Below are 16,209 nucleotides of genomic sequence, written 5' to 3' on the forward strand. Positions count from 1 at the left end.
AGAGAACCACGTTCTCCTCAGGGATTTTTGGGAAATGCAAGAAAATCTCCATCTGATGTAGAAGTATGTATAAGCAGGTTGAGGGGGGAAAGGGGGTACATTAAGATGCAATCAAATATAGTGCAGTTATTTGATTTTATGCTACGTAGCGACAATGACTGATTGTTGCAATTCGTGAATTGTAAGTGCAAACACACAGTGATGCATTGGGCGGTGTAATTTAACTCCCTGTACATGTGCTCCATAAAAACAATACTAAGTTTGCCCCTCAGAGCTGAGGAAAAGTTTTGAAATAGATCTAATTTACAGCAGAAAATCTAGTGCTTACCGAGTTTTGCAGAGTAAACGCCATGTATGACTGCCCTTGGTTCTCCTATGATATTAAGTTATGGTTTTTTGGTAACAACGACCAAATGGATGCATTGTGGAAGACTCTAATGAATTCACTTTTACATCTGGAACCTCCTGTCTATGATGGGCTTGAGATGCGCAACTGTTGAGGACTGTTGAACCCTGGACCTTCTGCATGGAAGATGAGTGCTCTAACCAGTACACTAGGAGGGGGTCCCCTCTTTGGATAAACATGTCTTTCAGAGGCTGCAATGGGCTGAGTTTTAAAGCCAGAGTGACAATACTGGTGTCATATGAAACTAGAAGACCTAAGGAATCCATTGGTACCATGTCATGCTAGCTTGTCCAGAAGAGGGTTAAATAACGCTCAAAAAGGAGGGAAAAACAGGCATGGCCATTATCACAGGGGTCTCTTGACCTCTAAACTCAGGATATCTAAATGAAAATTGGTTCAATGGGTACCCACGATTCTCTTCGTTACAGACATGCTCAATTTATGCTCATCCCATGCAGCTTTGGGCAAAAACATACAGGGTGTTTCGCAAAGTCAAGGAAGGATCCTTAAATGGCTGAATTTTAAGAATGCTACATCATCAAATCCCACCTAAGGACTGTTCCAATATCAAGAATCTTTCACATTCTACCAAGGACTGAGTCCTTCCTTCAGAGAATTTTCAAGGATGCATGTGTATATATCCTCAGTGGGTATTAAGTACCCACAATTCTTTGTGCACGATTTGCTTGAAGTGAAGGCGGGGCCTCTTCAGTGAAACCTGCGCCAGCGGAACTTGGCAGGATTTAGATAAATATGTCATTTGGATTAATATCTCCAGAAGTTTTTATCATACAAGCATAAAAAAGTGCCGATAGGAACCTCATAATTTACGCTTTCCAATGTGTCATCTGCCAAATAATGAGATTTTTGAAATACTGTGATTAAGACAAAACATTAAGGTTTTTAAATTAATCATTTACAGCAGTGACGGAGCGCTGAGTGCCACAAAAGTTTCATTTAGCCTACCTGTTTGTTTTTTTAAGTATAAGCCAGAAATATATTCTTCCTAAAAGTCACGTGACTCTGAAAATATTGCTTACATTTGTTCAAATTGTACAACAACATTAGAGAGCCCAAAATTATCACAGTATCCTGAAACCCCCTCAGTCCGCTGAGGGTTAATGACGCACACCTGGGGACACTGGTTAGCCTGTTCCAATGTGTGTTCACCCAATTCCTAAGAAGGAGTTTTGCCCTGCCTCTGTGGGATCCTTCCTAGGAATGACTCGTCCTACCCAGGAAGGATCCTTGACTTTGAGAAACACCAACAGTTCTACTCATGCAGTACAAATGTGTTATTTTCACCTATTTTATTTGAATATTTTGTGCATACTCGGGTACTTTAACAGTCTTGGAATTGCATAAATTAAGTATGACAGGAAAGCTGAGCCTTTTGTTGATTCAGTGAGCCCAACCGTATTCATGTGTGATAATGTTAGTTGCCATATTTGCAGTTTTTACTGTAGTGAAATCATTTTTTTAACCTTGACCTCACTGTATAAAATGACCTATTGTGACATTTTTTAGGAGTATTTAACATATGTAGAGACTGAAAAAGGTAAGGTAAAAGGAGAAAAAAGAAAATACATACGTAAAACATAAACAAAAGCATTAGCAATATCAGGAAATAAGCGACATATAATGTTAATAAATTAAGAAAATTAAAGAAGAAAAAAAGCAAATTACTTATACATTATTTCTTACAATGTAGTTAAATAAACCCATTAACGCACGATACCCACATGCCTAATCATACATGCTCAAGAAAACAAGAAAACACTTCTATGTTATCAATCTCATTACTTCATATAATCAAAGATCATTGGGAACATCATCTTTTACATATCTCAACCATTTTTCCCATCTTTCTTCAAAAACGCACACTTGATTTCTAACTCTCATGGCAATTTCTTCCATTTCGTACATTTCTCTCACAAGATCCTTCCATTTTACATTGGTTAAGTTATCTTTTAACCAGTTACTTGTGATTTGTTTAATCATTACTACCCTGATCATTAAAAATAAATTAAAATTTTAATAATCAGCATGAATTCTTCTATAGTATTCAAGGTCTTGGTGAATTAATGTGGTAGTTGAGGGAATATTTACCACTATTTTATAAATTCTGGAGTGGAAAAATGCTTAAATTTAGTACCAAATCTGTGTAACAAATGCTATCAATGTAAAAATTGCTGCAACAACTTATGAGACATAAATAAACATGGGAATGGCCATCATACACTACCATAATAACATTTTAAACCCCTAAACACTCTAGCCTTTAACGTTTAAATAGGCGTCTGACCAAATCACAATGTTTATTACAGATTTGTGACTAGAGAAGCTTCACACAGTGCTGAGCTGCATCTCAAATTAATCTGCAGGTTCCCAGCTTTCAGATGATGTATAAAACTCCTATATTGCATATAATGTTAACCTGCTATCTCCCCATAAAGATCTACTGCCCCCCCCTAAAAAAGACAAAAATGGGTCTATGGTAGGGAGGGATGGAGTGGAAAAGGGTTAGATGAAATTTTGCTCACAGCCTTTATTTTTCATACATCATATTAATCTGGAGGCACCACTGCAGACTTAGTAGTTTTGATTACATGTATGCTGCTTTAACAGATAATGGTTTGTATTAATTCAATTGTCATATACTGGCTACACTTCATGTTCTGGTCTATTTTGCAGCCTTGTCAGGACTTTATTTTTACAATAGCAAAGCACCAACTAACCAAGCCTCGTTTCTTGTGCATTGATTGATGCCATTAGAAAGATGTGACCCTGCTCAGTGATTAGGAATAGGATTATAAACATGGGTTTTTATATTAGGGGTAAATGAGCGTGATGACCACCAGCCCAACAGATGGATTTTCTTAAAGGAAAGAAAAAACCTCTCAGTTTCACACTCACAACACGGCACTTCCATCTCTCTCTGTCTCCTTCGCTCATACTCACTTGTCAGATTTCTCGCTCCCTCTCACTCACAGGCTCACCGACACATAATTGTGTGTTTTCACAAAGGGGAGAGAAGGAATGTGAGCCGCAGGCGAGCAATGTGTGTGTGTGTGTACTGTGTTCCCTCGCAGTAATCAATAGATACCGTTGGTGCGGACAAAAGATAAATTAGAACATAGTGTACGTTGGAGTCTTTATTTTGATGCTATTATGTGACATTTGTGCCAGCGCTGTGCACAAGAAGCAAAAAATACTGACAAATATAATGTTTAACGAGTGTGAGGCAAAAATCCCCCTTATTTCTAAGTTAGAGATTGTAGATGTGTTTTTAATAGGAACACTTATATAACACTTTACAGTTCTATTAGGGTGTACTGTCAGCCATAGTGGGAAGAGTTACAGCGTATCCATGTTAGTGTGTGATGCAGCTATTCCTGTAATTTATATACTGGCCACCGAGGGAATGTTAGCCATGTGACCTAGATATACGAGGATGGCACAGTTTCGCCAGGTGCTCAGGGCACAGCAGCTCTCCTTGTTTTTCTTCCGGCACAAACCTTTGAGCACTTAAATATTTTAAACGCTTCTGAAAGTTTGATGGGTGCATGGATGGCAGTGACTGTAGGAAAGTGCCAGAAGAGGGGATTGTTGCTGGGGGAGGATGTACTGTATGTTACTGTAGGTCTGGAAAACATGACTGGTGGTAGTGGCAATCACCTTATCATTAGCGGGTGGTCAGAAAAGTAATCAACAATTTTGATTAGTCATTTCGAACATTTATGAGGAAAAATGTCTTTCAGCTTCTCCGATTCGCTGCTTTTCTAGTTTATTAATGTAAATTTAATATCTGTTGGTCAGACGAAGCAATTAGTAGACGTCACCTTATTGTCTGACTTTTTATCAGCTAAAAGTGTAATGGATGAATCAGAAAAATAATTGGCAGATTAACTGATAACAAAAATGATTGTTAGTTGCAGCCCTGTACCAATAGCTTGCTCGGTGTATCTCTCTTTTTGTGCTGTGTCAGTCTTCGAAAATGGATTACACAGTGAATGTGGATCACTGCAAACAGTAATTAGCAGTTTGAGACTATAAGAAAGTTTTCACGTCTCTAAATGCCTGCGCAGAAACTTGTAAAAGAGAAAAAATATTACAATAATTAATTGAAATATGTCCCGTTGGACTCATATAGATGAACGCTGGTGTGCAAAAGGGTTGCACCAACAAATACTGGGGAGTTTGCAGTGAAGTGAGCAATGTGTCTGATTTATATTTTACAGTAGGTGCTTCTGGCTAATGCTTTCACACAGAGCATCTGTAAGTGCTGTTGTCACTGGTGCTTTACTCAGCACCATTTTGACAGGACGCACAGCCTTTGGTGAACATATATTATGCATTGTTCATTTGACTTCATTAGCAACTATCAAAGTCATTTAAGAATACATTTCTTAGATGAGATACCAATCAAGCAAATGTTTCATTTGTAACCAGGTTGGCACTTACGACTGATGGATCTAAGAATATGTTTCTTGTCAGATGTATGTCTGGAATACAGCAGCTTGACGAAATAAAGGAATCACAAAGGACTCCTCAAAGCTAAGACAGATTGAGGTGCTGCTGAATTGAGGGCATTAAATTTTTAAAAGAGCTAATCAAACTGTAATCTTTTTTTCCTAACCCAGGAGACACAGTTTGAAGGGATGATACAGTCTCTGAATGACATAACACAACCTTCTAGGTATTACATAACAACTGTGGTGAGAGCTGCTAAATGGAAGGCTACATTCATGCTGCAGCTGGAAGTGTCCCCGTTCCGATTACATGTCCCTCCTGTGTGACACAGGTCTGATGTTTTCTGGGAGATTTTGTTTTTACTTTTCCTTTGGAAACAAAGTCGGGCCCTGAATCTGCTCCACATCAGATGTAACTCCAGTCTGAAGTGTCAGATAGGAAGTCATGTGGTTTTTATCATCTTTCTCCATGTGACAGCTCATTGTCCATCTGGCCAGAAAAAAAAACTGAGGACAACTTCGGCATGCAGCCAGTGGAGAGATAACAATATTACAAATTTTAATTGATTTACTCTGTTATTAACCATTTAGACTTGTAATGTTATCGGTCAGAATTGAGCACAGAAGTGTGCAGTGTGAAGTTTTTGTTTAGTGAGGCTGACATGTTGAATTTTTATATGTAAAGTGGTCATGATGATTATTCATTTGCTCACAGTTGACATATCTGTACTCTACAGAAACCCATTTTTGCAAGTGTGATGAACAGAAAAAAACTCATGTTAAGACAGTTAATGAGAAGCTTTCTCAAAAATAAAGACGTAGTCTCTCAAAATAATGAGCTTTCTCAAAATATGACTTATTGTTTCTCATTACTTTTTCGATATTAATGTAACCGGTGGACTCTACTGATGTCTGCGTTGTTTAGATATAAAGACGCAACCGTGGATATCTTTGGAGGCATTCAGATTATATTAGCATAAAATGAACTTATAAACAGCTTAACAGCGCTAAAACACAGAAATGACCACAAGAGCAATGTCGCTTACCTCTCCCATGGAATACAACAGCAGAAGGGGAGAGGCAAGCGGGAGACACCCTTTAATAGGTGGGGTACCCCCAAAGGTGAGCGTAGGGGTACAAAAACTGGGTTTCAAATGTTCCACATATTGAGCATGGAGCAAATTTTGTGGAGTTATAATACTCAACATAACATTGACTTGTCACACATACAACTGCAGTGTAATTGACCCTGTTACTTTAAGTCAAAAGTTGAGGCATCCTCTCATTTTTTTGAGAAAGTTTCTCATTATTTTGGGGTACTTAGTTATTATTTTGAGAACATTTTTTTTTGTATTATTTTGCAAAAGAACTCATAATGTTTAGAACGTTTCTCATTATTTAGAGTCCCTGAAAGTCATTATTTCCAGATACTATGTCAGATACTAAGTCATTATTTCCAGATACTAAGTCATTATTTCCAGATACTAAGTCATTATTTTCTGATACTAAGTCATTATTTCCAGATACTAAGTCATTATTTCCAGATACTAAGTCATTTTTCCAGATGCTAAGTCATTATTTCCAGATACTAAGTCATTATTTCCAGATATTATGTCATTATTTCCAGATACTAAGTCATTATTTCCAGATACTTTGTCAGATACTAAGTCATTATTTTAAGATACTAAGTCATTATTTCCAGATACTTTGTCAGATACTAAGTATTTCCAGATACTATGTCATTATTTCCAGATACTAAATCAATATTTTCAGATACTAATTTATTATCTTGAGAAAGCTTCTCATTATTTTGAAATACTAAGTAATTGTTTTATGGTTTCTCATTATTTAAGGAACTTTTTTTTATTATTTTGAAATACGCAGTGATTTTTTTGAGATATCAAGTTATTATTTTGAGAAAGTTCCTCATAATAGTAATTTAACCTGATCTTTTTTTTTAATCACACTGGCGGAAATGGGCTTCCATCATATCCCAATTTAAGGGTAAAAAAATCCTTCATAAAAACCAAAAAGCTTCATCAAAAAAATGAATTCATAAATACTGTAACAGAAAAGCAGTGACTGGGCGCAGGCACTGTAAATGGCTGGATAAAAGGAGACATTAGCAGACACCAAGACATCACCCAGCAGCTGCAGCAGCAAATACTTAGCTGGGTAAAGTAAATCATTGATCGCAGGCATTTAGTGGGCAGTAAGCCCCTTGATAAGAGTCGCTCTGTTCCCCAAACTGTCAGCAGCACAGACACAAATTTCCACTTCTGGCTCGAAGTACACCTTTGTGGCTGACGAAATGTCCAATAAATGGAGCTGTGAAATTTGCGGGTAAGGTGGGGCAAACAATATTACTGTATTCTTCTAAAAAGGTGTCCTTAAGCGACATAATTAGAGTGAGCAAGCATGAGGCAGTAACAGAGAAAAAGAACGGGGCGGTGGCACTGACAGGTTTAATTGACTGCCTTATTGCAAAGGGTGCATTGGTTACAGCACATACTTAATGCCATGAATGAGTGTAGCATCGCAGTCAGTTTGGCTTCCCTTCCTTTCAGGCACATTTCCTGTCAGGTTAGACCTCGGGGGCAGGAAGCTCTGACTGCCGCTTATACTGGGTTAGTTTGTTTTTAACTGCAACAGGTAGCTGTTGGATTGGTTTTTCACATCCTTGCATCATCCTCAGTGAGGCTTCCATTAATGCATTCATGAGTGATGCATCTTTGTTCATTTTCTGGGGAGTAAAACTGTGTGTGAATTGGTAACCTACAGCTTCAATGATGGAAAAGTTATGGTGAGACTGTGCTTAATTAGATTTCTTGTTTTTTACATTACGGTACATTAGAAGCATTTTTTCGGTGACGACTCTAATCCTAGTTTTTATCTTCTCTTTTCCAGTTATCCAGCTGTGTGTGAGTTCCTACAGAGCAATAACCTATTATCAATTATCCGAGCGCATGAAGCACAAGATGCAGGGTATGTTTTCCCTACGACACACGTTAAAAAACAACAATATCCACACAAACAAAAAATAATAACAAATATAACAACAAGCTGTACCTTTCTTCTGCCTTTACCTCCACCTGACTGGCGTGAAGCTACCGGATGTACCGTAAAAGTCAGACCACTGGATTCCCCTCGCTCATTACCATCTTCTCAGCACCAAACTACCTGGATGTTTACAACAACAAAGGTCAGAAAATCTCTTCATTTTATACCCGTCCTCTCTCAGTTTACAGTTTCATTTGTTGTTCTGTCATCTGTTATATCTGTGTCATATTTCTGCACAGTAACAATGGCTCTGGGTGATATTAAGCTATATAAAATGAATCTTTTTACTGTTGAAAACACTGTATTATTCCCGTATATCGTATAATTTATATGGCTACTTAAAAGAGACAAGAGTAAACAGTAAAACCTGGTGTTGTGAAAGACAGGTGCCCCAGTTTCAGCATCCATACAGACACCTTCATGTCTGGCATTTTAACTGCATCTGGGTTAGATTTCATTAAAAAACGCTTCCAACAAAATGACTACTATGGGCTCCGCTGACTTACTGATTTAAATGGTTTTAACGGCACAGAGTAGAGTGTAGAGGTTAATGCATCTGCATTTAGCTTGCGAGCAGGCATAAGAATGCATCAGGGAGCCCCCGTTTGTTTGTGTTCTCAGATCTGTGTCTTGGTTGCTATGGGCTATGGGAGATGGGGAGCGTGGGAGGGACTGTCGGCATCGCTGACTATCTCCATGTGGCTTTATCCCTCTTGATGTAACAGTGTCAGCAATCCCTGGCCTCAGCTGGGCCATCTAGTGGTCGAATATCTCATTTTCCGCTCTGTCTCACACACTGCTGTACACAAACATACACAGAACATGAATACATTTGAAGAGGGCACCCATGAAACTTTATTGTTTTTTGAGCACTGTGCAGTCGTAGTGCAGTGCAGTAATGTAAGAATAGATTTATATGCCACATTATAGCTTTTCTTTTAAGCAAACGTTATTAAAAAATTATCTGATTCTATTAAATATTTCTTATTAAAGTGGTGTGATCTTTTTCAGAGCAGGCTATTAACGGGACAGGATGGATTTTACTCTACTGTCTCCCCTCTGCTTCCCCAACAGCTGCTGTACTGAAATACGAAAACAATGTCATGAACATCCGGCAGTTCAACTGCTCACCCCATCCCTACTGGCTGCCCAACTTCATGGATGTCTTCACCTGGTCTCTGCCATTTGTCGGAGAGAAAGGTAAACATTAATAGAGGAAAGTCTTCTGGTGTTTTTAATACAACACCACGTCCTGTTCTGTCATGTTTGGCGCTTATTGCTTAATGACTTCACCTCCATCCTGCGCTCTGTTTCTACCCCAGTCACAGAAATGCTGGTGAATGTGCTGAGCATCTGCTCCGATGATGAACTCATGATGAATGAGGAGGATGAGATCTTTGATGGTACGATGTTTTGTAAATAATGATTCAATACTCTGTTATTTATATGTGTCATTAGTATATTGTGGGTCCAGTTTATTTATATAGCACATTCCTGTTTAAAAACAACCAGAGTTGAAAAAAGGCATAATTACAGCAGTAAAAGGCAATGGGAAAATACAAGGCAATATCATAATATATGTCCAAATATGAAACAGACACAGAATATTATAAAACACTATTATTAAAACCATTAAGAGCAACCAAAGGCTACTGAAAACATGCACGTCTTGAGTTTTGTTGTAAAAGTGTCAGTGGAAGGTAAGCAGAAGGCTATGTCATAGCTTGGAGCTGCCACTGCAAAGTCTCCCTTACCACACTAAAACTAGATCTTTCATGGAATTATTTATTTGTTTTAATTTAATTAACCTCAATTCGGCCAGATAAAACCTCTTGAGATTAAAAATCTCCTTTTCAAGAGTGTCCTGGTCATGACAGGCAGCAACATAAATTACAGACAGACAACATAGAACAAAAATACAGAATAAAAATGTAAAACAAGCAATATAAAACACAAAATAAGATTACGACAATGAAAAGCCAAAAATCATGTTAATATATACTAAAAGTGAACCATACAACGCAAAAAAATGGCAACTACACGTGATTACAAAGACCAGCTAAGACACACTGTGACATTGGTATATAGGAGATTGTGTACAAAAATCCTGCAATAGCACTTTGAAACGGCCGAGGAAACAATGAGTACAACTTTAAGTCCTTCTGCAGAGGATTCCACATATAAGGAGCTGCACCCCCAGTACAGACAATAAAAACATGTTCTGAGAACGAAGAGCATAGCCATTTTCAAGTTTTTGGTGGAAGTATGCCAAGAATAGCTTTGTAAATAAGAGAATGCCAATGAAAACGTATACGAAATTGTAAGAAGACCCAAGCATACAGGATACAGTGATGAGTCAGTGGCTTACAGTTGAGATTTGCACACTTGAGCTGGATTTTGGGCTTCTTTCCTTTACCATCAGGTATGGTAGAGAATAAGGTGTAAAATGATTCTCGTTTTCGTGCACTTGTATGACGGCGTTGCCTTTAAACACTGGCCTAAATGCAGTCAATTGCCATGTGATCTTGATGTGTTAATTATGTAAAACTTAACAGTTGCTTATCAGGAAAAAGATAAAGATTTGTGCTGTATTGCATTACCTAATGAAGACAATGTTTATTGCCATCAGATTAGCCCATAAACACATTTTCTGATTCATATAGTCCATGATAACAGAACCTATAGTATTAAGTACAATAAGGTACACAAAAGCACGCACATCCAGATGATAAACATCAGGTGCTAGACAAGAGATCATGTGAAAGATGGAAACACAGAGTCCGCACATTAGAGCACAGTCACATGGGCATGTAATTACAGTATCTGATGCATTACAATGGCCTATAATAACAGTATGTATTGCAATGGTATTCTATGTATCAAGAAACATACAGTATATTTTGTGTTATAGGACCCTACAGCAAGTTTCTCATGTATTATATGGGCTGAAGTTTTAATGGCGGCATCTGTTATATCAGAGACAGTAATGGCAGTATGTATTTGTATTTCTTTGCAGCCAATGCAGCTGCAGCACGCAAGGAGGTGATCAGAAACAAGATCCGTGCTATTGGGAAAATGGCCAAAATGTTCTCAGTCCTCAGGTAGAGTTCATGTTTGTGTGTGTGTGTGTGTGTGTGTGTGTGTGTGTGTGTGTGTGTGTGTGTGTATACAGGGAGTGTGTGTGTGTGTACACTGTTATCAAAATGGGGGCATAAAGTTTTTGTCTCCACTTTGTTAAGGGTGCGGTGTAGTTTTATGACCTGTTTGCCTGCCTCTGTTTCCTGCAGAGAGGAGAGTGAAAATGTGTTGACGCTTAAAGGCCTGACGCCCACTGGCATGCTGCCGAGCGGGGTTCTCTCTGGAGGCAGACAGACACTGCAGAGTGGTGAGTAGAAGGCTCAGCATGAAGCCTTTTGTCGACCCTTTACTCCATCTTTTTTTTGTTTCATTTCTTCATCAGGTCCCAGTCTCACCACTGTTCTTACTTCTCTTTCTCTGTCTCTTTTCTGACTTGTTTTTTAGCCTCTTTGATCACATTTAATCCCCAAAATAATCATTTGTGTATCAATTACTCATCCTGTGTTATCTTGAGTTTGTGAAGGAAACGTTCTTCTCGCATGCCTCCATGGTGAACGAAAAATCCAAAAATGAGAAAATTCTTGATGAATTGAAGTCATAAAGGGACATGTTTAACAAAAACAAAACTGTACCAAAACATCTGACAACAAACACTCAAAACACCTCTTGCAGTATAATCCAAGCCTCATTTATCCAGTCATATGCTCAGCCAAACAAATGCATTTTCGTTAAAACTTTACTATTTCAAATGCTGTGTTTAAAATCGTACTTTTAGCAAGAATGCATGTGTTTAGGAAATACTGAGCATACGACTGGATAAATGGATTATACTGCACGAGTTGTGTGAGAGTTTGTAAACAGATGTTTGATAGTTTTGCTTTTGTTAAACATGGACCCCTATGACTTCAATTCATCATGAATTTTCTACTTTTTGGATTCGTCATTTACCAGAGAGGCATGCAGGAAAAACAAGGTTTTCCTCAGCAACTGAAGGTAACACAGGGTTAGTAACTGATATACAAATGGTCATTTGGGGGGGTGAAGTATTCCTTTAAGCTGTGAAAAAGGAACCTAAGTCAACAACACAACTGCTTCTTAAAAGTTCTGCCTGCAGTAACACATTACAGTGTAATATAGTGTAAAACCTGCATTGTATAGATTCCATCACCAGACAAAGATGGAAGTCACTCCTAGATCCATGCCTTGACTATAAACATAAATTCACACATAAACTTTACATTAAGCATTTTTTTTTTAATCTATAGGCGGCAAAACTCACACCAACATAGTTGTATCAGCTCGCCAAGTTGTTACAGCACATTTGTTGACCTACAATTGCCCACTTACACATCCAGCAGATACAGAACAACAGAACAACATGGGAATCCAATGTGATTCCCAGTTCTCACTTTCTAAAGTCTATTATTCACTTACTTTTTAGTGAGAGTTCAATGCTGATTTACAGTGGGATTGGCAGGACAAGCAACCACAAAGAGCCATTTGATTCAGTGTTAAAGGTATTTTTAAATCAAAGTTTGGCTATCTCCAACCCAATGATTGTGCTTGTGCACAAAACCTTGGTGGGATCGATGACTGATCACTACTGGTGTCGACAGAGAGCAATGTCTTCACACTGACCTGAGGTCATTTCTGTCCTCTTACATAAATTCTCTTACAGGCTCCACTCAACCTCTCACTCTTTCTGTCTCAATATATCTGTCCCGCTCTCTCTCTCTCTCTCTCTATGGATCTGTCTTTTTTATTCTTCACATCTAACCCGAGATTGACGCTAATTCTCAGTATTAATGCATGGCATTCTTGAGTTGGCCTGCATTGCCAGTGAACATGTACTATATCCCATCTGGCCTAACACGAGCCGCCTTTTTCGCTGGGGCTGCATTTTACATTTGCATGGCTTTATCAGGAGTAACCTGCTCCCCTCCTCCCCCCCTCAGCCACCATTGAAGCCATTGAAGCCATCGAGACGACTGATGAGGACGGAGAAGGTAAACCTGTGCCCCATCTTCCACCCCTCTAAACATACTGTCAGGGTTTCCTGCCACAGAGGCCACCTTCCACTAACAGTTCATTCACAAAAGAGCTCACACAACAACGACTCCATCAAGCAACATTTCACGGGACGGTCCGATGCTGCTTTGGCTGGCACTTTACTTTGCAGTAACATTAATTAAAACAGAAAACCAAACAAGTTAATTGGTTTTTAAATCTTAGAGAGAGAACTGAAAGAGATATTTCATAAAAGTTGGAATGAAATAATTGGTCATCTGTACTGTAGGGAGAGGATTTTTTAAGGAACTGTTTTCTAATGGGCGCCTGAGTACTTAAGAAGGAAAACAACTCACAATTGGCAGCATTTGCAAGGTGGGAACCTGGTGAGGGATCATATTTTTGTTACTGTTTGGTCGAGACAAATTTACCGAGGGAGGAGTGAACTGAGAACATAAATTGTCGCACACGTAAAGGGTACCTTCGATAGTTTTTAACTCGGACCCTTTATTCCCATGTTTTGTGTCTCAGTGACTGACACTTTTAGAAATGGGTCCAGTATTGAGCGAGAGGGCTGAATCCAGTGGCAGCAAATCAGGCTGAAATGTAACCACTCACGGCATTTGGCACCCTCAATGCATGTCTACTTAAGGTGCTTGTTTTTGTCACTGACAGGCTCAAATTATTTTAAATGTCTGCCAACATAATAGAAAGGATTCCTACAGAGATAGACCTTTTTGTTAAGAGTAAGATCCTTTTTGTTTAACCAGAAACAGCCTCGAAATCACTATCGCCAAACCCATCAGACTCCATTTAAGTTAACAGTAATGCTACAACGCCTTACAGTTTGCCTCAGTGATTTACATCCATACTAGTTATCTAGCCTATATTAGCTAACGCACGTAACATTTGCTATCACTCAATAAAACCGCAGCTTCCTGTCTGTTTCTTTTACACCTTCACAAGGATTATTTCTTACTGACGTTAATGGTTTCATCTCCAAATTAAAGTGGGCCGTCTCAACAGAGATATTGCTGGCTAACATTAGCCGAACAAAGTGCAAATGCTAACTTAGTTTACTGACAAAGTAACATGTATAGGCAAATTATAAAGGTCCAGATCAATAATAATTTGGCGTCACCTCCTGTCATTAATATTAGAAACATTATGGAGATAGCTGGCTAAGGTTAGCCCTCCTTAATATTACTTAATATCATTAACAGTTTAAAGGTTGATTAATATTATTTTTAAGATTTTTCGTTTTATCTTTGATCATTGTAAAACACACTTCATTCGAAGTTGACGGGAATAAAGTAAAACTCACAAATACAGTCTTGATTCGTCTTCTTATTGTTCCAACAATCACCAGCTCTGGTTTGGTTGAAATTAACCCTTAATTCACTCGGTTATATGTGAAAATATGCTGACTCTATACACAATAAAATTACTTTTTATTTAAAAGGAGTCTGGTGGCTTTGACAATGGTGATTTTGTGGTGATGTCTGGTTAAACAAAAAAGATCGTAAGAAAAAGGTCTATCTCTGTAGGGATCCTTTCCACAAACTGTCAGACACTTAGAATAACAATCTGAGCCTGTCAGTGGCAAAAACAAGCACTTTTGGTGAACATACATTGTGGTTGCATATACCTCGAGCGCAGCCCTTTTTTTTTGCAGCTGTCGGCCCTCTCACTCAATACTTGACCAATTTTAAAAACCTTTGTTCTAACTAATCACTTACACACAAACACACGGAAAAATATGGTCTGGGTTTACAACTACCAAAGGTGCCCTTTAATACACTCCTGTTCCAGGTTCCTCCATATGTATCAATCTCCTCCTCTCACCCCCACCCACTGCCTACACGACCACAGATCAGTGTAGCACTAACAATGACTGTAGCACATATTTGAAATTGGTCATCCCAAACTGGGAGGAAAAGAGGAAAGAATGCTAAATAAAGAAAGAACAGCTTTTCAAGGCAAGTTCATGATAAATTAAAACACTGCAAAGTCAAGTGCTGCTAAGAGATGCATGACTACAATACTTCATTGTTTTTGGTTTGGCTTGTAAATGGCCTCCATCTGGTTCCAAAAAAGTGTTGCATGCACAAGAACAAAAAAGCAGACCAGAGCATCGACATGAAATATGCATCCAGAAGCCTCAGTTCCTCGTGATATGTCTGAGGTAATCATCGCTCACTACCCAAGAAGGTTCAGGATGGGACAGCAGTTTACGGCACTGACACTATATTTTTACTTACATGTATATCTTATTTGAAATAATCAGCAGGATGGTAGCAGGTAGAAAGTGATTTTTTTGTTTCACAATGAGGGTAAGTTAATTGAGTCTGGGTTGGCTACATTTCTTTTACCTTATGTGTTTGGATAAAGCTTCAAGTCATGACACAGTACACTGTAGACATCTATGAGGGACTAAATATGTAAAAAAGGATATCAGTTGCGGTTTGGGAAGTTTTACTTTACAACTTAATTTCTTTACTTTTTTTTTCTTAGTGTTTTTGGGAAAAAGTCATACAGCTGGTGTCACAAGGAGTCCTTAAAGTGTCAAATCGCAGCAGCTTCTACTTTGCTATTTTACTAATGTCAGTTGCAGAGATACTAAACTGTATATACCAGTGGTATGTAACCCTGTGCAAATCAAAACACAAGAGCTAGAGACCATCTTGTGATGGAATCACTCCAGCCACAATACAGTGATCCACGATTTAAAATGTCAGGAGTGTAAAGTGGGGGGCCAGTGGACTCTGCACTATTTCCTACACCCCTACTTTCGGCCCCCTTGCTCAGACCACACCCATCTTTGAATTTGGTCTTCACTTTGATCTCAGCTACACACTTGTAAAATGTTGTGTCTGCAACTTGCACGGTTGCAGCGTTATTATGCTGAACAAAATCTGTCCACAGACATATACACATGGCAAAATACTTAAAATGGCTTCTGCAGTGGTTCACGCTACAATTGATCCTTCACTAAGTCCTGCCCCCAGACGCAGACTGGCCAATCATAACGTAGCATCGGGCTGACTCAGACCAGGGTCCGACAACAACACAGCTGTGCTCCATTGACTCTAATGCAGTCATTTCAGATTTCCTTCATTTTCAGGCTGGTTTTGTGGATTTGGAGCTAAATGTTGTGCCTGGGGCACGTCGTGTATTAATGATACT

The 16,209-nt window shown here is 38.6% G+C and overlaps 1 protein-coding gene across 1 annotated transcript in view; it reads left to right on the plus strand.

Moving 5' to 3' along the window:
* Positions 1-16,209, plus strand: part of LOC126388258 (protein phosphatase 3 catalytic subunit alpha-like) — a 37,789-nt gene that overhangs the window by 17,978 nt on the left and 3,602 nt on the right. The window contains exons 7-13 of the mRNA XM_050041275.1: positions 7,786-7,863; positions 7,986-8,080; positions 9,013-9,138; positions 9,261-9,341; positions 10,955-11,039; positions 11,226-11,323; positions 12,972-13,022. Of these exons, the coding sequence (XP_049897232.1) occupies positions 7,786-7,863; positions 7,986-8,080; positions 9,013-9,138; positions 9,261-9,341; positions 10,955-11,039; positions 11,226-11,323; positions 12,972-13,022 (614 nt within the window). The remainder of the gene's footprint in view (positions 1-7,785; positions 7,864-7,985; positions 8,081-9,012; positions 9,139-9,260; positions 9,342-10,954; positions 11,040-11,225; positions 11,324-12,971; positions 13,023-16,209) is intronic.

Source organism: Epinephelus moara, chromosome 3 (genome assembly GCF_006386435.1).
Source record: "Epinephelus moara isolate mb chromosome 3, YSFRI_EMoa_1.0, whole genome shotgun sequence".
Taxonomy (NCBI): Eukaryota; Metazoa; Chordata; class Actinopteri; order Perciformes; family Serranidae; genus Epinephelus; species Epinephelus moara.